A 23,846-nucleotide genomic window follows, 5' to 3' on the forward strand; every position below is an offset into this window, starting at 1 on the left:
GTTTGAACACAATGCAGTAAAGATCCAGCTGTATTTTTTCCCCCATATAGCTAACCGTTTGTCTTAACATTTATTTTCCCCAAGTTGACTGGAAATGCCATCTTCATTTGTTACTAAATTCCCATTTGTCTTTATGGAAGACCCCGGTGTAACTCTACACAAGGACAAGAGACTTGGAGGTAAGACAACATGGGATCTACTGTTAACTCTGCAACTGTGACCTCACATGACAGTGTTCTCAGTCCTAAATGTGGAGATTAAATAAAGAGAAATCACATATTCTTTGATAAAAAGAAAACTGCACCCAGAAGGTAGGTGTGGAACAGGCAAGGAAAATGGTAAACTACATACAGATAAATCTAAGCTTTAATATATAAAAACAGTAATAATAATCATTTAATTTGGGGTAAAGAACTAAGTAGCACTAAAAGAGAATGTGTAACTTCCAAATGACTAGAGGAAGAGGGAAAAAGGAATGAAGAACACAAGAGCAACACTAAAGAACGAAGGACAGGTGGGGAGGTAGGGGAACTGGAGGGGGAAAGGGGAAGGTGTGGGCAGGGGGTGGGTGGGGGGAGTCCAGGGAGGGAAAAAAAAGCATAATACATGGAAAGCACTAAAATAAAAAAGAACAAATGCAAATTTATCAGTAATCACCACAAACACAAACAGAAATCATTACATAATGATAAAAAATAATTCACCAGAAAAATATAACAAATGGACAAACCCACAACAATACTGGGAGATTTGTAACAACAATACTGGGGATATAAGACGATAAGTTCCTAGGGCTAGTTATAGTTAGAATCTGTGATCTAATGTACAAACATAAAAGCTGACCAACTGATTACAGGCATTCTGTATAATCTGGTATCAGTCCTTTGTTGGTTATAGGGTTGCAAATGTTTTCCCTGTGACGTGTTCTTGCACTTTGTTCACTGTATCTTGTCATACTTCAACAAGCCTTAAGTCTGATTACAGTCAGACTTTTCTATTCTCTTTGTAAACTTTTTTGTGTGCCTCAGAAACTCACTTTCTCTATAGTTTGTAACAGTGAAAGAGAAAAAATAACCTACACTTGTACCTGTATTATGTATCTATCCACACACATTTATGGAACTGATACACACAACGAACTTCAGGATAGTGCTGAGAGTTCTCCACAGCAGGATACCAATGATGGTGTGGGGTGAGGGAGCGGGGGAGGGGTCGACATGAAGCAAAATATATTAAGATCAGGCTTCCCTGGTGGCGCAGTGGTTGAGAGTCCGCCTGCCGATGCAGGGGACACGGGTTCGTGCCCCGGTCCGGGAAGATCCCACATGCCGCAGAGCGGCTGGGCCCGTGAACCATGGCCGCTGAGCCTGCGCGTCCGGAGCCTGTGCTCCGCAATGGGAGAGGCCACAACAGTGAGAGGCCCACGTACCACAAAAAAAATATATATATTAAGATCACCTTTTAAATCCAGGTGCTAGATTTAAAGTTATTTGTGTGTATGTCTAAAATAAAAGACCTTCCAAATTATTCTCCGAGATGTTAAAAATTAGTCCTCCTCCCTCAAAAAATCAACGCCTCCACCCTATCCTTTGCCTTCTCCTTTGTTGGGCCACACTATGTTCTAATCACTCACAAATCTTGTGCATGACAGGGTGATAAAGTCACAAAGATGAACAAAACAAGTATAAGAAAAGAATAAACAGAAAATTTCAGTCATTGGGGGAGAAAGATTAGTAAACAGAGATAGCATTCCATAATGGTTAAGAGAAAGGCTCCATCACTACTTTGCTATGTAAACCTGGGTAACTCATTATATAACTTCTCTGGATTTCAGTATCCAGAGACGTGTAAAAGAGTACTAATATGTACTGCTTAGATGAATTGAGGATTAAATAAAACGATGTGTATCTTACCACAATGCTTGGCATACAGCAAGCACTCTTAAAGCAGCCCTTTTTATTTTAAGATAATGGCTCTAGATAAACCGTGAAGTAAGGAGAATTATTTTTATTAGGCAAGTATGAAGGCAATTCCCAAGTTAAAAAAAGGTTTTGAGTACTGGGAGCAAAATAGGAATAAATTAATGAACGTCCAAAATAGCTTGAAAGAATAGCACTTATTTGTGTGCGGTTATTCACTATATCTGCCGTTGACTGTACACTGCATGATAATCAAAGCATTTTACATATATTATTTAATTTAAATTCTCAAACCGACTCTATGAGATTGTTGGCATTATCTCCGATTTCCAAGTGAGAAAATGAGGCACAGAGATGCTAACAATATTTGCTCAAGGTCACAGAGTAGGAAATGGTCAAGCCAGAATGGGATCCTCAGGTCTGTCTCCTAAACCCATGCTTGTTAACTATTCCCGCTGTTACAGACAATATATAAATTCAGGTTAGTCTGTATAGGGAACAAAAACTATCCTTACTGCAGTGTCAGACATGATACTTGTATTAGATATAAATGTTATTAGTTCTAATTCTTTCATACTTAAAACGTTAAGCCCAAACCAGTATACTATCTTTCTTAAATGAGTGGGTTTTGTTAAGGATCTATCAATAAAGAATTGTGAAAGACTGAAAAACAGTATCATTTCAAAAGCTTCATTCTTTTTTTTTTTTTTTTTTTTTGCGGTATGTGGGCCTCTCACTGCTGTGGCCTCTCCCGTTGCGGAGCACAGGCCCCGGATGCGCAGGCTCAGTGGCCATGGCTCACGGGCCCAGCCGCTCCGCGGCATGTGGGATCTTCCCGGACCGGGGCACAAACTCGTGTCCCCTGCATCGGCAGGCGGACCCTCAACCACTGCGCCACCAGGGAAGCCCAAAAGCTTCATTCTTTTCTTCAGAGAAGAAAAAACTCAAAATATAAAAGTCTAGCCATCTGTTTGCATCAAAAACTCTATTTCTGCTCAGGAATGTATACGTATGATAATGCTCATCTTATTAAATAAATGTGTGCTACTGATTTGAGGCATCTTTTAACAAAATTACATTAATTTCTTTCATATTCCATTGAAGTAACAATATGCCTGCAGCATATAAATACCAGCTAGTAGGAAATGAGACATTTCCATGTCAGCAATTATCCAGAGAGCACTCATATTCTGCATCATAAAACTGATTAGACACTAATTCTTTGTACTTTCATAAATAAGAAACAGAATGCTAAAAATTGTCTGTACTAATGACAAATGTAATTCTAAAAGAATTTCCAAAGATACTACTGTTAAAAAAAGCAGAACACTAAAATCAAAGTTTAAATTAGGCATAATGAGTAGTGTCTTAAATTTAAATGCTAAAATTTAATGGCCTGTGTAAAGTATGGCTATCATACGAGACAAAGAGCTTACATCTCATAATTTACATTCATCATCTATATATCAATGACCTATATCACCTATATTTACACTAGACCACATATATGGGGTTCAAAAATGTTAACTTCCAGCCACACTTCATTAAAAATTTTTTAAATAACTGTATTAGTTAAACTGAAGTCTCCACAAAATTGTTCACAACTACCTTGTAATGCCTGTTAAACTTCTAGCCACATCATAGCCATTCTAATTCAGAAGATCTTGTGAACTCATTTAATCCCCTTTGTTTTCTTCTCTGTTCATCAATGCCAATCCTTATCAAAGGTTGACCAATGGAGCCTGTTTTATCTAAACAGTACTACAACTACACAATGTCTTCTTGAAAGCAGTAAACAAATATTCAGTTAAAAGGCAAAATGTAATTTGTTGATTTCTCATTCATGGAGGACAGGAGTTCCTTACCCAGAATATATGAAAGGTTTTAGGAATTTCCCTGAAACTATACAAAACATTTCAAGTATATACGCAGTTTTTAAAGGAAAGATGACATAGCTTTATCTCTTTATTAAAGGGCTCTATGATCCCCAAAATGGTTAGTAACCAATGATCTAATCTCTGTAATTTGTTAGACACTTTAAACTTTAGTAAATAGCATATATGTTATTTTGATATATTGTAAAGAAATAAATGAACAGAACACCACTGAAAGATACAAGACTTGAACAACCAGAAAGACATAAATGCTTCTGGAGAAAGAGTCAACATCAAAAATATCTTAATTCTCTTAAATTATGATCCACCAAAAACACTAGTGTTTGTTTTTTTCTTGAATAAGACAAATTAATTTAAAATTCATACAGAAAAAATAGCATACCAAGAAACTGTGGGCTGGGGGACACCAAGAGGTGTCTAGCCCTACCTGATGTTAAAACTTACAAGACCTTAATAATTAAGAGTGTGGTGGGGACTTCCTTGGTGGCGCAGTGGTTAAGAATCCACCTGCCAATGCAGGGGACACGGGTTTGTGCCCTGGTCCAGGAAGACCCCACATGCTGCGGAGCAACTAAGACCGTGAGCCACAACTACTGAGCCTGCGCTCTAGAGCCCACGAGCCATGACTACTGAGTCCACGTGCCACAACTACTGAAGCCTGAGCACCTAGAGCCCGTGCTCCACAACAAGAGAAGCCACTGCAAAGAGAAGCCCGCACACCACAATGAAGAGTAGCCCCCGCTCGCCGCAACGAAGACCCAACGCAGCCAAAAAAAGAAAAAAAAAAAGAGTGTGCTGCTGGTGAATAAACACAGAAAAGACCAATGACCTGAATTCAAAGTCCAGAAACATAGCCAGTACACACGAGAATTTAGTATATGATAAAGGTGGCTTCTCTAATGAGGAAAGGATGGACTATTCCAAAAAATGGTGTTGGACAACTGGGTATCCATTTGGAAAAACAAAAGCAAAATTCAATTCATAGCACACATCATACATCTGGATAAATACCAATTATAGCAAAGATTTAAACGTAAACCATAAAACCATAATGGACATCCAGATATTATGTATCTCCTAATGAAAGAATATAATTCTACCCAAGAAGTAGTCCTCTCTCCAACTGAACCTAATCTCATCCAGTCTCTTGATCCAACTACCAATTTTAGAGGAATTACTGCTCCTTGTATAATCAGCAAAATTCAGACTATGGAAAAATTTGGACAAACCTAACGTGGTTTTTTCAACAAATAAATTGAAAGGGGAAGAGGGAAAGGACGAGAGACATGAAGGGAGACTCTATCGTCTGTAGATTAAAAGATTTAAAATCTGAAATAATTGAAAATTACAAACTTTATATGGATCCTGAGTCAAACAAAAACATGGTTTTAATAAAAAAAGACGTTTAGGAGACAACTGGAAATTTGAAGAGACTAGAAATTCAATGATAGTAACAAATTTATGTCATTTTTTGCTTAAGTGTAACAATGGTAATGAGGTTAGGTTAAATAAAGAAAAGAATCCTTCCTTTTAGAGCTATAACTAAAATATTTACAGATGAGAAATGATGGGAAAACATGGGAGGTAAGGAAGTAGATAGGGTATGGATGAAGCAGAATTAGCCATGGGATGATGGTGATTCAAGGAAGCATGAAAACCACTGAAATATAAATATGCCTCACTACGGGAAGCTATTTGGTTTCTTAATTTAGATAGCAAGTTCAAATAGTGAGTTTACATATGAAATTTATGATAGTGAGGAATACCATGTTATTAAAATATACTTGGTTACAGAGTTTTGGAAAAACAAGTAGCAAGAGCTGGAGAATATGGAAACTTCCTTTACAAACATGGTAGTGGAAAAGGACTTTTAATTTAGATCAAAACTTAGAAGCCATAAAGGGGGGAAAATCCAGTAAAATCAAGACAACCTAGGAAAAAATATTTTCAAATCATATAAACAAAGGGCAAATCTCCCTAATACATTAGAGTTCCTACAAATCTACAAGAAAAAAAAACATTCTAATAGAAAAATAGGCAGAGAATATGAACAGGTATTTCACACACACACACACACACACACACACACACACACACACACACACACACACACAAATTCTAGAGGCTCTTAAACATATACTGCTCATTTCATCCCTCAATGTAAATTAAAACTATAATGAGATACCATTTTCTACCTATCATGTTGGCACAAAGTTTCATAACATTCTGTTGGCAAGGCTATAGGGCAACAGGCACTCTAACATTGCTGATATAAGAGTAAACTGGGGGACTTCCCTGGTGGTGCAGTGGTTAAGAATCCACCTGCCAATGTAGGGTTCAATCCCTGGTCCAGGAAGATCCCACATGCCTGTGCGGCTCAACTGTTGACCCTGCGCTCTAGAGCCTGCGAGCCACTACTGAGCCTGCGTGCCACAACCACTGAAGCCCGCACACCTAGAGCCCGTGCTCCGCAACAAGAGAAGCCACTGCAAAGAGAAACCCATGCACCGCAACGAAGAGTAGCCCCCACTTGCCGCAACTAGAGAAAGCCTGTGCGCAGCAACGAAGACTCACGCAGCCAAAAATAAAAATAAAATAAATTTTTTTAAAAAAAGAGTAAATTGGCATGAAGAATTTGGCAACTACTACCAAAATTATAAATATCATACCCTTTGATCTAGCAATTTTTCTTCTGGAAAATTCACCCTACTAATATTCCTGGCACAAGTGTGAAATGACGTATGTACAAGGTTATTCAATGCAGCATTTTTATAGTAGTGAAAGACTGGAATCAACCCAAATGTCCTTCAATGTGGCACTGATTAAATAAATTATGATATATCCATATAATGGAATCCTATGTAGTGCAAAAGAAAAGAAAAAAGAGAGAGAGAACAGAACGAGGAAACCATATGCTAATATGGAATCTCAAAAATAAGAGAAAAGAGCAACAGAGAACACTGGATATGGTTTATTAATATGGCTTATGTAGAAAAGGGGAGAGGAGTAACGTTACATTCTAATTTGCTTGTATAGGAATAACACTACCTGAAAAGATACAGAAGAAATATAAGGGAGATATGAGACTTTTCCCTGTATACCATTTAATATATATATTTTAATTTCTGAAACGTGACTATACCACCTATTTTTAAAATACAAACGATTGAGGATTTTGATTATCATACCTTCTTAATTCTAAATTCCAACTTCAAAAACTATTGCAATTAAATAAAACCCAAAACCTCCCCATACTTCTCTGCAAAAACAAATGTATCTTATATAACAGGAAACCAGTCTGAAAAATATCAAAGAGGATTTTAATCTGTAGATATGAAAACACATGGCTTTTTAAAAAGCAAATTACCTTTAATTAGTTCAAATATGCCATAATAATTGAGTTGTATGAGCAGCCAAGAGTTTACAGTAATTTACAAGTTGAAAGCTACATTATTCCCAGGTTCTTTTTTCATTTCTGTCTAAAATGATTTTATGAACATAAATATTTTTATATTTATAGGATGGGGAAAAAATGTAATTTTCTACTTACATTTTCATTTTTCAAGATGAGTTTCAGGATTGCTTCTCTTTGTTTTAGAGCCTAAAAGCAGGATAATTTCCAGTTAGTATTTTTTAAAAAAAGGATCAATTAATTTTCCTAATATTTCTTCCTTTCCTTGTAAACTACCTGACAATACCTATAAGAAATGACAGAAACTCTGACAGGTCATGGAAACTTTTGACTAAAGCAAGGTCTAGATTCTAGACTCTAGATTAATCATTTGTGGTTGTCTTACTGAACTGTATCTTCTTATTCTGAATCCCCAGTGCCTAGTACCATATCTGGAAAATAACATGCCCTTAAATGTTTCTTGAGTGAGTAAATGAATTCCTATGACTACCGATGTCTTTCCTCTACAGCTCTGCAAAGCTCCTTTTCGTAATTTAGGAAACTTCTGAAAACTCACTGCTGCCATAAAATTTTTTATCAGTAACTGGAAGAGATGGCAATAATAACTGCTTGGTTCTTCCATTTAGCATGTAACTTCCATGTCCACTAATTTATATTAGTGTATTTTATTTAGTGTTAATAGCATATTAGTTTATATGCTTGTATACTCCCCCTGCAGCGATGCTTCATATTACTAGAGAATAGAAGCTTTTATAGAATACCTTACATATACAGTAAATATGAATGCTTTTAAAGATTATTATGGCTGAACTCATCCCTATTCCCACAACCACTGAAAAAAACAGAGCCGGTTACAAAGAGTACCAAATTAAATGACCTGAAAAACAAAACCAAACTGCTGTTTCTGTAATTCAAATGTGTTAAGTATGAAGGTTAATTTGGTATGTTAGGCAATCACCAGCAGGTACTTTTTGTTAATAAGCATTTAACTTGGAAAGAAGTTTTAAGGTAAGGTTAAAGGTAAGGTAAGGTTAAAACACTTTGTTTTTTTTTTGTTGTTTTTTTGGTTTTTTTTTCAGTATGCGGGCCTCTCACTGTTGTGGCCTCTCCCGCTGAGGAGCACAGGCTCTGGACGCGCAGGCTCAGCAGCCATGGCTCACGGGCCCAGCCACTCCGCAGCATGTGGGATCTTCCCGGACCGGGGCACGAACCCGTATCCCCTGCATCGGCAGGCGGACTCTCAACCACTGCGCCACCAGGGAAGCCCCATACACTCTGTTATCATAGTTAAACAGTAAGAAAAAAAATTATCCTATAAACTGCGTCTGTGTGTTCACTAAAAACAGAATGAAGAGGGGGATTATAAAAATCCCAGTTTCTACATTACAGGTATGCAAATTTATGACAAATTTGAAAAAATCTTTTACAACCTATTTTGAACTCATACAAAAATATATTAAATTTGCAACTTTAGTAAAGGCTACTTTCCATGCTGTTGTACCCTATGTTCTATTCTACTGTACATCAAAACCCTTTGTTTGCTCTTAGACTATAAGCAGAGATTCTATCAATATAATCTTTACCTTCAGAACCACTGAGGTGAACTGATTATCTCTAAAAATATTCTGATGTCTTGGTAACAAAATAAGATCAAATACCTTGTGTGAAGCATACAAAGTTTATCTAATCCTTCAGCAGTCAGCCTTTCCAGCCTCATCCCCACCTACTTTCCTTGATGCCCCCTAAGTGAACTATCCCCAGAAGTCATCATTAAATATGTGCTTCCACACCTCCTTGCCTTTCTTTATTCTGGTAGAAAAGCATTTCTCTGCTTCACTTGACTGTCAAATTGCTACCATCTTTCATCCTTCAAGGTCCAGCTCGATTCTGTAGGTTTCACTAACTCCTCGGACAGAATTATGTTTTCATCATCATCTCAGGTCCTCACAGTTCTTTAAGCATACTTTTGTAAAGTACACTTTTTTTTTTTTTTTGGTCACGTGCCACGCAGGATATCTTAGTTCCCCAACCAGGGATCGAACCCACGCCCCCTGCAATGGAAGCATGGAGTCTTAACCACTGGACCGCCAGGGAAGTCCCCATTTTACATTATTTATTTTTGTGTCCGGCTCCCCTGCAATACAGAGTTCTTTTAGGACGGGGCCACGTTCTATTCACCAGAGCCTGGCAGGTGTCTGACACATATTAATGCTCAATAAATATTAGTCATACTAAGTACATTTTCTAGTCTCCTATATCACATTAAAAAATCTCTGCACCGAACCATCAGGGAGACTTCCTAGCAGACTGCCTAAGTAAATGTATACCCTCAGAGGAATCAGAGGCTGCAGCCGCAGCAAAGAGCCAGCCAGAGTAACTGTGCAGAGGCCACAGCCACCAATTTCAGGAAACCATGTTTACTGCTACAAACTGTTAAGCTGAAGAATATAAAATGCGGCAAATATTTTTAGGCCAGAGATTTTAATTTTGAAAGAAGTGACAGTGTAAGTTCTTCTACATAGCAATATACGTGACATGCTGATTGTATGGTGCACATAGTCTATTACTAACCCTGTTTGTTTTTTTCTCCTTTAATCTAAAAGCAGACAAAAATCAGGATTTAGGGATTTTGTGCAAAAAAGTATCAAGTTTTAATCCTCTATTTGAGGGTACTTTTAAGTAGCAAAAAAGAAGGCTAGAAGAAGATACTTACTACCAGTTCAACACCACCCTCACATTTGCATTCTTGTGTTAAAGTGTAATATCATAGCTACTAGTTAATCATTAATCCTGCCACAGGAAAGCACTGCCGATAATTAATCAAATAAATACCAGGTGTTCTTCCTGTCAGGCCTTCAGAATGGTTCTTTAACCCTAAAACCCTAATTTCATCCTATCCTAAACCAAAACTATAATTTACATTTTCTTATGTATCTTCCATAGATAACTTTGCTGCATTCTAAAGAAAATCACTGAAGTGTCTAGACAAACTTGAGGTAATGAGATACTTTGAAGAGAAGCAAATAACACTGATCTTAGGAAAGAAAAATTTAAAAAGCAAGAAAAGGAGTGGAAAGGACGAAAGTAATTAGGGGGATTCTTGCCCTATTCCTTCCCTGCCTGTCATAAATAATAAGTCTTATTTTTTAATCATTCCCTTTGTGAAATCACAGATAAAGACATGTAAAAAAGCAAATATTTAACTGTTCATAATATCAATCAAATCCACCTACAGGCTGGTTGATATGAAATCTCGTAGGCATTCTTCTCATTATAGCTGAGTCAAGATCCTGAGGACGATTAGTAGCTCCCATCACTATGACCTAAATATATAAAGAAAACAAAGGTATTAAATATACCAGTAATACTCCTTTCAGGTTGTTATTACTAGGGTTTAGAAGATATAGAAAATTAAGTGGGGTTTAAACTAAATCTTCTATAGGAAATCTGATTGTAATCCAGTATTACTCAAATATTTATAGATATAAATCAGAGTTAATCCTGAATACATCAAATGATAGCAAAGCTGGTAAGCCTGATGCATTTCGCCAGACTTCTAGTAACTAAAATAATACATTATTCAGTTACCGAGGAATCATAAAAATTTTTTAAAAACTATTGTATTTTGCAAAATATGGTTACTCAGTGGCTACATGTTGAATAACTTAAAGCTATTTATGTTACAGCTTGGGAGTATATATGAGGGGACTACTTCAAGTCTTTTAATAATATTAAGGAGAGAATCATTTCCCCTACCAGAATCTGAGGATTCTGGTAATAGTAATAGATATCATCTATTTTTTCCTCTGGATTTCACATCATCATTTCATGGCACTATCAGCACTGCAGGTGACATCTTTTCAGTGCTAATAAAACCTCAAGCAATCCAATTTTAAACAAGGGCAACAGAATAAAAGCAAACATCAAAATGCTGGGTAGAATATTAAAAAAAAAAAAAAAAAAATTGCTGGCGCCCCGCCAGCCTCTGGGTCTATGCCACTTATTTATAAAGAACATAGAGACGAAAAATCAACACGAATAAAGACAAAGATATACAAAACTATTTAATTTCTGAACGGCTTCAATATTACCATTATTGTTGATATTTCTGTATAATATATAAGCACACATCTGTTACCCAAAATGAAATTTATTGGTATTCTAAGGAAAACTTTTATTTCAGCCTAAGAGGTCTTAGATTTCTGAAATAATCTGAAATCTAACTCCAGAACAACATGTTGAAAAATACACTAACTCTTATATTCTACTTCTTTATTTTTAGGCTATGCTGTGCAGCATGTGGGATCTTAGTTCCCAGACCAGGGATCGAACCCGTGCCCCCTGCATTGGGAGTGCAGCATCTTAACCACTGGACTGCCAGGGAAGTTCCTTATATTCTACTTCTACTCTTTACATTTAACATTACTCAACTGCCAAATTACTTTCAATTAACTGTGAGAGGTTGCCACCTAGAGGGAAAAAATATACATACAAATTTGAGAAATAGTTCCATAATATAATGCAATTTTGTATTTGGGTCAAGTGATCCTAAAGTCAAAATATTAATGCTCTTACCTGTTTTTCTTTACTGACTTTCTACAACTCTATAGAATTAATAAGGAAAATTTCTACCTAATGTAAAACAAAGTCTTTAAAAGGATCAAATGAATTAATTGTATAAGATAAAGGATGAATATAGTATATTTTGAGATAGAGTATTCATTAGATATTAAAAGAGAGTTCAAAGTGATATGGAAGCTTGTTGAAGACTGATCATATTATGTTGTAGAGAATCACAAAAAGCACTGTGGTTGAGTCAGCACCTGAAAAAAACTGAAAAAGGGGCTGTCCTTTGAGAAACATTCTAGGTAAACAGCCTGAAACAAAACAAAAACCCATTATGAAACATGAAACACTAAAACTTAGGATCAAGATAAATCTAGCACAACATGGCCTAATGAATTTATTTGGGGTGGTAACAGATATTCACGATGAAAAAGCAAAGCAAGAGTGACTGACATCACTTAAAGAAGTAAATTTTAAGGAGTGATTTTAAGGGGCAAAGAAGATAACCTTTACACATATATTAACTCATTTAGTGCAAATAAGCTAAAATTAAAAATGGGAAGCAACAGTAATTTTTTAGTATTTATGCAGCAAAATTAATGTACCTTTTAGGTATTAGGTAAGACTTCTAAAAATCTTTAAAACAAAATATTAAGATAAATTTTTTACCATTTCACATTTAAAACAATCAGATCTAAATATATGCCTCAAAAGCTGAACTATGTCAATGAATACCCTAAAAATAATGTTAGCTTTTACGTCTCAAGTCTCTCAAGATGAAGAATATATCATCGACTAACTTGGATTTCCAGCAGTAGTGACAGGTTTAATTGGGCCACTCAACTATTTTTGTTTCCTCTGTTGCAAGGAAACGAAGAAAGTAGGCTGGGGTACTGGGCTCCATCCATAGTCACAGAATAGACAATTTTAGAGGAAAGCTAACTGGTTTCAATTAAAGAAGATGTCTAAAACTATTATTCAAATTAGTAACAGCCATTTTAACCCCCTCAACACACAAAAAAGTTAAAAGCAACATCTTTATTTTCTTCCTCAAAAGTATGTCATAATAGAACAGTAAATACTATTAGTATAATAAAGAATAATGGTTCTAAAAATTCAATTTGCTGTATCAGAACCACACTGTGGGGCTCTGGAAGAAGTGGCTCAGGAGTATATTTCATCCAAATTATTTTATAATAAATATTATTATCATTATTTCCTTGGTTTTAAAACAATACTCTGATAAGATATAATAGTAACTATCAATATTTCTCTCTTACATGGGCTAACTATTCAATTCTCTGCATACTTCAAATACTATTGCTTAGGAGGATAATTAGTTTTTGGAAACCTGCAAACTAAACTCATTGAATAGATTTCTCAGAACCAATGATTAATATAAATTGTTTCTAGTAATTCACCAGAATTTATCTATGTTGTGCTTTCTTCTCTAATCATCGAACAAACACTAAAGGCAATTTTCCCTCAAAATGAAATTATACTTTCATAACGGTGATGTAGGACATGGGACTTAATTTTCTTCTTGAGAATCAGGTGCCTCAGCACTTTTGATTTATGGTAATGTGGCAGACAAAGGAGATCCTTAAACCCTCTGGCTACAAAACATGTAAAAATAATAAAATATTTTTAAAAACTCAAATTAATCAATAAATCTGCAAAAAAGTAAAGGAATTAAGCTGAATCTAGCAACAAAGCCTATACATGATGGAGATAAGCAAGGGCAGAAGTTGACCACATACCATATGGACACGTACAGATTTTAAAAAGTGGCGTGCATGATGAGAGACCAACCTACATAAAGTTGGGACTCATGAAGTACTATGGCCTGAGAAAAGTGGTGAAATATTAGAAAACCTATTTGGCAGAGTCAAGCCTTGGTTCTTGGAAAGATATATAAACACACACACTAAATCTCTGAGATTTCATGGTTCATGGCCAGCTAACATGGATCTTGAACCTGAATTTACCTGTCTTTGGAAAAGAACACAGCAGAGACAAGTACAAAATCCTCTTAGAACAGCAAACTGTCAATGTAGATTCCAAAAATTCACACACAAAGTTCTACCAAATATGATTTTTCCCATGAAATCACAAAACACACAAGGAAATAACCATCTTAAACTCAAATGATAGAACAAGATGTACAAATACTTATATGCTAGAATTACTGAAGATGGACTATAAAGTTAGTGTTAATACATTTAAAGGAATAAACAAGAAATAAAAAAAAAATCACATAGCAAATACTTATGTAGCAAATATATACCAGATACTGTTACAGGCACTTTACTCAGATTAAATCCTTAAAATCCTACAACAATTCTGAGGTGGATACAATTCTTCCCTTTTTATAGATATGACCCCCTCTATTCAGACACAGGGTGATTATATAATTTTGCCAAAGTTACAAAGCTAACTGATGCCAGGGCTCTGCTTTACTAATCCAACTGGCAAGAGACCATCAAAACTGATGTGGCAGACCTGAAGAAGAATTTCTAGAGCTGAAGAATATAATAACTGAACTAATAAGCTCAATGAAAATGCTACATAGCTGAAGGGATCCAAATGAAGCCAGAATTATCTAATTGGAAGAAGTAAAGAAATTACCCAGAATATAGCACAAAGAGATAGAAAATATGAGAGACGTTAAAAAACATGGAATATAAATAAGGTATGTCCAAATGGCTTTTGATAAAATCACAAGGAAAATGGAAAAGAAAAAACATTTGAAGAAATAATGGTTGAATTTTTTTTTTGTGGCTGTGCTTGGGTCTTCATTGAGGTGCGCAGGCTTCTCATTGCGTTGGCTTCTCTTGTTGCAGAGCATGGACTCTAGGTGCGCAGGCTCAGTAGTTGTGGCGCATGGACCTAGTTGCTCTGTGACACGTGGGATCTTTCTGGACCAGGGCTCAAACCTGTGTACCCTGCATTGGCAGGCAGATACTTAACCACTGCGTCACCAGGGAAGTCCCTCTAACTATGTTTTCTTAAAAGGGGCAAAAACAGATTACAAAATAGAAAATACCTACTGAAGTTAAAACAATGAAAGAACATTATTAACCTTCCCAAAACTTTTCCATGAGAAAAGTTTTTATATACATGAGATATAAAATAGGTGATTCATGGAAGGGGGGGGAACCCAAACAGAAAAATGGCTCTAGAAGTTCCATTTCCAGCAATATGGCAGAAAACCAAACATGCCAGAAAATTTTTTTAAATTTTCTTTTAAAATACATTATTGATCTGGCAAGAAAGTATGGAATATTCAGAGGTGAAGAACTAGGTGAAAATGGGAACTCAAAGATGTAAATTGAACAATATAGCTGGCTTTCTCTTTGGGGGAATACCAAGGGACCTTAATTTTGGTTTTCACAGCCTTTCAGCGGGAAGAGACAAAGCCTAGGACAGAAGACTGTCATGTATAAAATTGGAAAGGTGCATGTGACAGGAAGTGGTTAAGTATCAGCAACTCATGAAAATGAAAGTATAAAATTAAGTTAAATTTAAAAAATATATATATGTAAATAAGTTTGACTACTCAAAGTACGGAGAGGCCTGTACCAACTGGAAGCATCCTTTTGCTACATTAGTCAGAAATTAGCAAGCAAGGGAAATGTATTTAACCGCCTTACTTCCCTGATGTGTGACAACGTACTGTCAAGTTGTGTGGCACTGACAAAACTAAAATACACAGTTGATTCTTTTTCTAGCTTCTTTTAATCATTCCTTAGAACCTTACAGAAAAGGAAATTACAGTTTAGAACATCTGAGAGCTTGCAAGGAAAAACATGCAGCCCCACTTTAACTAAGAAAGGATGGACCTGGGTTGGAAACAAGATGTCAGAGTAAAAGAACTTGCACTCGCCTTCTCTCATGAAAACACCAAAATCACAACTAACTGCTGAACAACTATCAACAAAAAAGACTTGAACCAATCAAAGAAGATATTCTACATCCAAAGACAAAGAAGAAGTCACAAAGAGAGCATAGGAGGGGTGCAATCGTATAATATATAATCAAATCCCATACCTGCTGGGTGGGTGACCCACAAACTAGAAAGTAATTATGTTGCAGAAGTTCTCCCACAGGAGTGAGAGTTCTGAGTCCCACGTCAGGCTGCCCAGACTGGGGGTCTGGCATCAGCAGGAGGAGCTCCCAGAGCATTTGGCTTTGAAGGCCAGTGGGGCTTGATTACAGGAACTCCACGCATGGAGGGCACACTCAAGGTCCTGTGTGTACCAGGACCCAGGGAAAAAGCAGTGACTTCACAGGAGCCTGGAGAAGACCTACGTGCTGGTCTGGGAGGGTCTCCTGGGGAGGCAGGGTGGCGGCTGTGGCTCACTGTGGGGACAAGGACACTGGTGGCAGAGGTACTAGGGAGTATTCATTGGCATGAGCTTTCCGGAAGTCTGCCATTTTGACATCAAGATGAGGCCCCACTGTAGGATCCAGTGCTGGAACGCCTCAGGCCAAACAACCAACAGGGCTGGAGCACAGCCCCACCCATCAGCAGACAGGCTGCCTAAAGTCTTCCTGAGACCACAGCCGCCTCTAAATGCACCCCGTGACACGGCCCTGCCCACCAGAGGGATACGACCCAGCTCCAATCTCCAGTGGGCAGGCACAAGTCCCTCCCACCAGGAAGCCTGCACAAGTCTCTAGACCAGCCTCATCCACCAGGGGACAGACACCAGAAGCAAGAGGAACTACAACACTGCAGCCTGCGGAATGGAGACCACAAACACAGAAAGTTAAGACAAAATGAGATGGCAGAGAAATATGTTCCAGATGAAGGAACAAGATCAAACCCCAGAAGAACAACTAAGTGAAGTGGAGATAGGCAATCTACCCGAAAAAGAATTCAGAGTAATGATAGTAAAGATGATCCATGATCTCGGGAAAAGAATGGAGGCATACACTGAAAAGATACAAGAAATGTTTAACAAAGAGCTAGAAGATATAAAGAACAAAGAAACAGAGTTGAAGAATACAATAACCGAAATGAAAAATACACTAGAAAGAATCAACAGCAAAATAACTGAGGCAGAAGAACAGATAACTGACCTGGAAGACAGAATGGTGGAAATCACTGCTGTGGAACACAATAAGGAAAAAAGAATGAAAAGAAAGGAGGACAGCTTAAGAGACCAATGGAACAACATTAAACACACTAACATTCACATTACAGGGGTCCCAGAAGGAGGAAAGAGAGAAAGGGCCTGAGAAAATATTTGAATAGATCATAGCTGAAAAATTCCCTAACGTGGGACAGGAAACAGTCACTCAAGTCCAGGAAGCGCAGAGAGTCCCATGAAGAATAAACCCAAGGAGGAACATGACAAGACACATAGTAATAAAGTTGAAAAAATTAAAGACAGAGAAAATATTAAAAACAACAACAGGAAAAAACAAATAACATACAAGGGAATCCCCATAAGGTAATGAGCTGATTTTTCAGCAAAAATTCTGTAGACCAGAATGGAGTGGAGTGGCGTGATATATTTAAAGTGATGAAAGGAAAAAACCTACAACCAAGAATACACTACCCAGCAAGACTCTCATTCGATTTGACAGAAAAATCAAAAGCTTTATGGACACTCAAAAGCTAAGAGAATTCAGCATCACCAAACCAGCTTTACAACAAATGCTAAAGGCCACAACTGGAAACAAGAAAATTATGAATGGAAGCTCACTGGTAAAGGCAAACATACAGTAAAGGTAGAAAGTCATCCACATGTGGATATGATATCAAAACCAGCAATTGTGAGGAGAGTACAAAAGCACGATACTGTAAATGCATTTGAACTTGAGACCAGCAACTTAAAACAATCATTCATATATATATAGACTGGTATATCAGACCAGTATATCAAAACCTCATGGTAACTGCAAACCAAAAACCGACAATAGATATACATACAAAAAAAGAAAAAGGAATCCAAACACAACACTAAACATAGTCATCAAATCACAAGAGAACAAAAGAGGAAAAGAAAACTGCAAAAATAAATCCAAAACAATTAACCCAACGGCAATAAGAACATTCATATCAATAATTACCTTTAATGAAAACATATTAAATGCTCCAACCAAAAGACACAGGCTGGCTGAACGGATACAAAACAAAGACCCACATATATACTGTCTACAAGAGACCCACTTCAGATTGAGGGACACATACAGGCTAAAAGTGAGAGAATGGAAAAAGATATTCCATGCAAATTGAAATCAAAAGAAAGCTGGAGGGCTTCCCTGGTGGAGCAGTGGTTGGGAGTCTGCCTGCCAATGCAAGGGACATGGGTTCATGCCCCGGTCTGGGAGGATCCCACATGCCACGGAGCGGCTAGGCCCGTGAGCCATGGCCGCTGAGCCTGCGCGTCTGGAGCCTGTGCTCTGCAATGGGAGAGGCCACAACAGTGAGAGGGCCACATACCGCAAAAAAAAAGAAAACTGGAGTAGTGATACTCATATCAGACAAAACAGACTTTAAAATAAAGACTGTTACAAGAGACAAGGAAGGACACTGCATAATGATCAAGGGATCAAACCAAGAAAAAGATATAATAATGGTAAATATATACGCAACCAACATAGGAGAACCTCAATATATATGGCAAATATTAAAAGCCAAGAAAGGAGAGAGTGACAGTAATACAATAATAGTCGGGGACTTTTAACATGCCACTTTACCAATGGACAAGATCATCCTAAAATGAAACTAAATAAGGAAGCACAAGCTTTAAATGACACATTAAACAAGATGGACTTAATTGATATTTATTTATAGGACATTCCATCCAGAAACAACAGAATACACTTTCTTCTGAAGTACTCATGGAACATTCTCAAGGATAGACCATATCTTGGGTCACAAGCCAAGCCTTGGTAAATTTAAGAAAAGTGAAATCATATCAAGTATCTTCTCTGACCACAACGCTGTGAGACTAGATATCAATTACAGGAAAAAAAAACTGTAAAAAATACAAACACATGGAGGCTAAACAACATGCTACTAAATAACCAAGGAATCACTGAAGAAATCAGAGAGGAAATCAAAAAATACCTAGAAACAAATGACAATGAAAACACGAAGACCCAAAACCTATGGGATGCAGGAAAAGCAGTTCTAAGAGGGAAGTTTATAGCAATACAATCTTACCTCAAGAAACAAGAAAAATCTCATAACAACCTAACCTTACACCTAAAGCAATTACAGACAGAAGAACAAAAATACCCCCAAAGTAAGCAGAAGGAAAGAAAGCATAAAGATCAGATCAGAAATAAATGAAAATGAAATGAAGGAAACATAGCAAAGATCAATAAAATTAAAAGCTGGTTCTTTGAGAAGATAAACGATAAACCATTAGCCAGACTCATCAAGAAAAAAAGGAAGAAGACTCAAATCAACAGAAGTAGAAATGAAAAAGGAGAAGTAACAACTGACACTGCAGAAACACAAAGGATCATGAGAGATTACTACAAGCAACTGTAGGCCAATAAAATGGACAACCTGGAAGAAATGGACAAATTCTCAAAAAGCACAACCTTCCGAGAATGAACCAGGAAGACATAGAAAATATAAAGAGACCAATCACAAGCACTGAAATTGAAACTGTGATTAAAAATCTTCTAACAAACAACAGCCCACCTATCCTTCTCAAACTCTTCCAAATATAACAGAGGGAGGAACACTCTGAAACTCATTCTATGAGGCCACCATCACCCTGATACCAAAACCAGACAAAGATGTCACAAAAAAAGAAAACTACAGGCAAATATCTCTGATGAACACAGATGCAAAAATCCTCAACAAAATACTAGCAAACAGAATCCAAAAGCATATTAAAAGGATCATACACCATGATTAAGTGAGGTTTACCCCATGAAACCAAGGATTCTTCAATATATGCAAATCAGTCAATGTGATACACCATATTAACGAAGTGAAGGATAAAAACCACATGATCATCTCAGCAGATGCAGAAAAAGCTTTTGATAAAATTCAACACCCATTTATAATAAAGTCTCCAGAAAGTAGGCATAGAGGGAAACTACCTCAACATAATAAAGGCCATATATGACACACTCACAGCCAACATCATTCTCAGTGGTGAAAAACTGAAACCATTTCCTCTAAGATCAGGAACAAGACAAGATTGCCCACTCTCACCACTATTACTCAACATAGTTTGGAAGTCTTAGTCACAGCAATCAGAGAAGAAAAAGAAATAAAAGGAATCCAAATCGGGAAAGAAGTAAAGCTGTCACTGTTTGAAGATGACATGATACTATACATAGAGAATCCTAAAGATGCTACCAGAAAACTACTAGAGCTAATCAATGAATTTGGTGGAGTAGCAGGATACAAAATTAATGTACAGAAATCTCTTGCATTTCTATACACTAATGATGAAAAACCTGAAAGAGAAATTAAGGAAACACTACCACTTATCACTGCAACAAAAAGAATAAAATACCTAGGAATAAACCTACCTAAGGAGGAAAACAGAAAACTATAAGACACTGATGAAAGAAATTAAAGATGATACAAACAGATGGAGAGATGTACCATGTTCTTGGATTGGAAGAATCAATATTGTGAAAATGACTATACTACCCAAATCTATCTACAGATTCAATGTAATCCCTATCAAACCACCACTGGCATTTTTCACAGAACTAGAACAAAAAAATTCACAATTTGTATGGAAACACAAAAGACCCCAAATAGCCAAAGCAATCTGAGAAAGAAAAACGGACCTGGAAGAATCAGGCGCCCAGACTTCAGACTATACTACAAAGCTACAGTAATCAAGACAGTATGGTACTGGCACAAAAAGAGAAATATAGATCAATGGAACAGGATAGAAAGTCCAGAGATAAACCCACACATATACGGTCACCTTATTTTTGATAAAGGAGGCAAGAATATACAATGGAGAAAAAGTCTCTTCAATAAGTGGTGCTGGGAAAACTGGACAGCTACATGTAAAAGAATGAAATTAGAACACTTCCTAACACCACACACAAAAATAAACTCAAAATGGATTAAAGACCTAAATGTAAGGCCAGACACTATAAAACTCTTAGAGGAAAACATAGGAAAAACACTCTATGACATAAATAATAGCAAGATCCTTTTTGACCCACCTCCTAGAGAAATGGAAATAAAAACAAAAATAAATGGGACCTAATGAAACTTAAAAGCTTTTCACAGCAAAGGAAACCATAAATGAGACAAAAAGACAACCCTCAGAATGGGAGAAAATATTTGCAAATGAAGCAACTGACAAAGGATTAATCTCCAAAATATACAAACAGCTCATGCAGCTCAATATCAAAAAAACAAACAACCCATCAAAAAATTGGGTGGGGGCTTCCCTGGTGGCGCAGTGGTTGAGAGTCTGCCTGCTGATGAAGGGGACGTGGGTTCGTGCCCCAGTCTGGGAAGATCCCACATGCCGCGGAGCGGCTGGGCCCGTGAGCCATGGCCGCTGAGCCTGCACGTCTGGAGCCTGTGCTCCGCAACGGGAGAGGCCACAACAGTGAGAGAGGCCCACGTACTGCAAAAAAAAAAAAAAAAAAAAAAAAAAAATTGGGTGGAAGACCTAAATAGACATTTCTCCGAAGAAGACACATGGATGACCAACAAACACATGAAAAGATGTTCAACATCACTAATTATCAGAAAAACGCAAAACTACAATGAGGTATCACCTCACACTGGTCAGAATGGCCATCATCAAAAAATCTACAAACAATAAATGTTGGAGAAGTGTGGAGAAAAGGGAATCCTCACGCACTGTTGGTGGGAATGTAAACTGATACAGCCACCATGGAAAACAGTATGGAGGTTTCTTAAAAAACTAAAAATAGAACTACCATATGACCCAGCCATACCACTACTGAGCATATACCCAGAGAAAACCATAATTCAAAAAGACACATGCACCCCAATGTTCACAGCAGCACTATTTACAATAGCCAGGACATGGAAGCAACCTACACATCCATCAACAGAGGAATGGATAAAGAAGATGTGGTACATATATACAATGGAATATTAGCCATAAAAAGGAAAGAAATTGAGTCATTTGTAGAGACATGGATGGACCTAGAGAGTGTCATACAGAGTGAAGTAAGTCAGAAAGAGAAAAACAAATATCATATATTAACGCATATATGTGGAATCTAGAAAAATGGTATAGATGATCTCATATGCATAGCAGAAATAGAGACACAGACATAGAGAACAAATGTATGGATATCAATGGGGAAAGGGGGGATGGGAGGAATTGGGAGATTGGGATTGACACTATACACTATGATACTACATATTAAATAGACAACTAATGAGAACATACTGTATAGAACAGAGAATTCTACTTAATGCACTGTGGTGACCTAAATGAGAAGGAAATCTAAAAAAGAGGGGATATATGTATATGTATAGCTGATTCATTTTGCTGTACAGTAGAAACTAACACAACATTGTAAAGCAACTATACTCCAGTAAAAATTAATTAATTTAAAAAAAAAAGCTTAAAGACCCAGATATAAGACCATATACTATAAAATTCTTAGAGGTAAACTCTTTGATAGAAATTGTGCAAGATCTTTTTGGATCTACCTCCTAGAGTAATGAAAATAAAAACAAAAATAAACACATGGGATCTAATTATTAATTTCTAAAATATGACAAACAGCTCATGCAGCTCAACATCAAAAAAACACACAACCCAATCAAAAAATGGGCATAAGACCTAAATAGACATTTCTTCAAAGAAGACATATAGATGGTCAAAAAGCTCATGAAAAGATGCTCAAGATCACTAATTATTAGAAAAATGCAAATTGAAACTACAATGAGGTATCACTTTACACCAGTCAGAATGGCCATCATTAAAAAGTGTACAAAAAATAAATGCTGGAGAGGGTTTGGAGAAAAGGGAATCTTCCTACACTGTTGGTGGGAATGTAAATTGGTACAGCAACTATGGAGAACAGTATGGAGGTTCCTTTAAAAACTAAAAATAGAGGTACCATAGGATCCAGCAATCCCACTCCTGGGCATATATCTGGAGAAAACCATAATTCGAAAAGATATATTCACCCCAAAGGTCACAGCAGGACAATTTACAACAGCCAAGACATGGAAGCAACCTAAATGCCCACTGACACATGAATGGACAAAGAAGATGTGGTACATATATACCGTGGAATATTATTCAGACACAAAAAGGAATAAAATAATGCCATTTGCAGCAATATGGATGGTCCTAGAGGTTATCATATTAAGTGAAGTAATTCAGACAGAGAATGACAAATATCACATGATATCACTTATATGTGGAATCTAAAAAAATGATACAAATGAACTTACAAAACAGAAACAGACTCACAGACATAGAAAACAAACTTACGGTTACCAAAGGGGAAAGGTGGGAGAGAGGGATAAATGAGGAGTTTGGGATTAACATATACACACGACTATATATTTTTTAAAAGTGACATAAGAACTGAGAGTAAAGACTATAAGGATTTATGATAAGAGTCAAACGAAGTGTACAGAATACTCATAGCCACTTGTCACTTCCTTTTCCTTGACATAGATGGTTCTAATACCCTGGTTTTCTCTCTTATTCTTGTATTTGTTTTGAGCATTTGGGAAATCTTTTTAACATTTTATTAATTACAAAGCCCTCAAAATGGATGAAGATATACACAAATCATATTCTTTCAGATTTTCATCATTTATTGGTAAGTATAAGCTATGAAAAATAATTCTGTAAATAAGCTTAACAAGTAGCCAAATTTTCTATTACCACCACCACCAAGAATAACACAAATTAAAGCAGATTACTTTCAAATACCTGGCAGCTGTGATCAGTATCCAATCCATCCCAGAGACTCATAAACTGAGCTTTCATCATGGCTGTAGCTTCATGGTCAGAACTTGAACGGTTTCGTAGAAAGGAGTCTAGAAGAAAAAAGTCCTTAACCTTACAAATCAGTAGTAAATTACTCTTTACA

General features: G+C 36.8%; 2 protein-coding genes across 2 annotated transcripts in view; one reads left to right on the forward strand and one right to left on the reverse strand.

Moving 5' to 3' along the window:
* The window catches only part of PAPSS2 (3'-phosphoadenosine 5'-phosphosulfate synthase 2), a 103,939-nt gene extending 92,172 nt beyond the window's left edge, over nucleotides 1-11,767 (forward strand). The window contains exon 12 of the mRNA XM_060127138.1: nucleotides 11,509-11,767. Coding sequence (XP_059983121.1) covers nucleotides 11,509-11,746 — 238 coding nt within the window. The 3' untranslated portion in view covers nucleotides 11,747-11,767. The remainder of the gene's footprint in view (nucleotides 1-11,508) is intronic.
* Nucleotides 1-23,846, reverse strand: part of ATAD1 (ATPase family AAA domain containing 1) — a 55,041-nt gene that overhangs the window by 4,376 nt on the left and 26,819 nt on the right. The window contains exons 6-8 of the mRNA XM_060127140.1: nucleotides 23,687-23,793; nucleotides 10,460-10,549; nucleotides 7,365-7,415 (exon numbers count right to left, since the gene is read on the reverse strand). Of these exons, the coding sequence (XP_059983123.1) occupies nucleotides 7,365-7,415; nucleotides 10,460-10,549; nucleotides 23,687-23,793 (248 nt within the window). The remainder of the gene's footprint in view (nucleotides 1-7,364; nucleotides 7,416-10,459; nucleotides 10,550-23,686; nucleotides 23,794-23,846) is intronic.

The sequence above is a fragment of the Lagenorhynchus albirostris genome, chromosome 16 (genome assembly GCF_949774975.1).
Source record: "Lagenorhynchus albirostris chromosome 16, mLagAlb1.1, whole genome shotgun sequence".
NCBI classification, from domain to species: Eukaryota; Metazoa; Chordata; class Mammalia; order Artiodactyla; family Delphinidae; genus Lagenorhynchus; species Lagenorhynchus albirostris.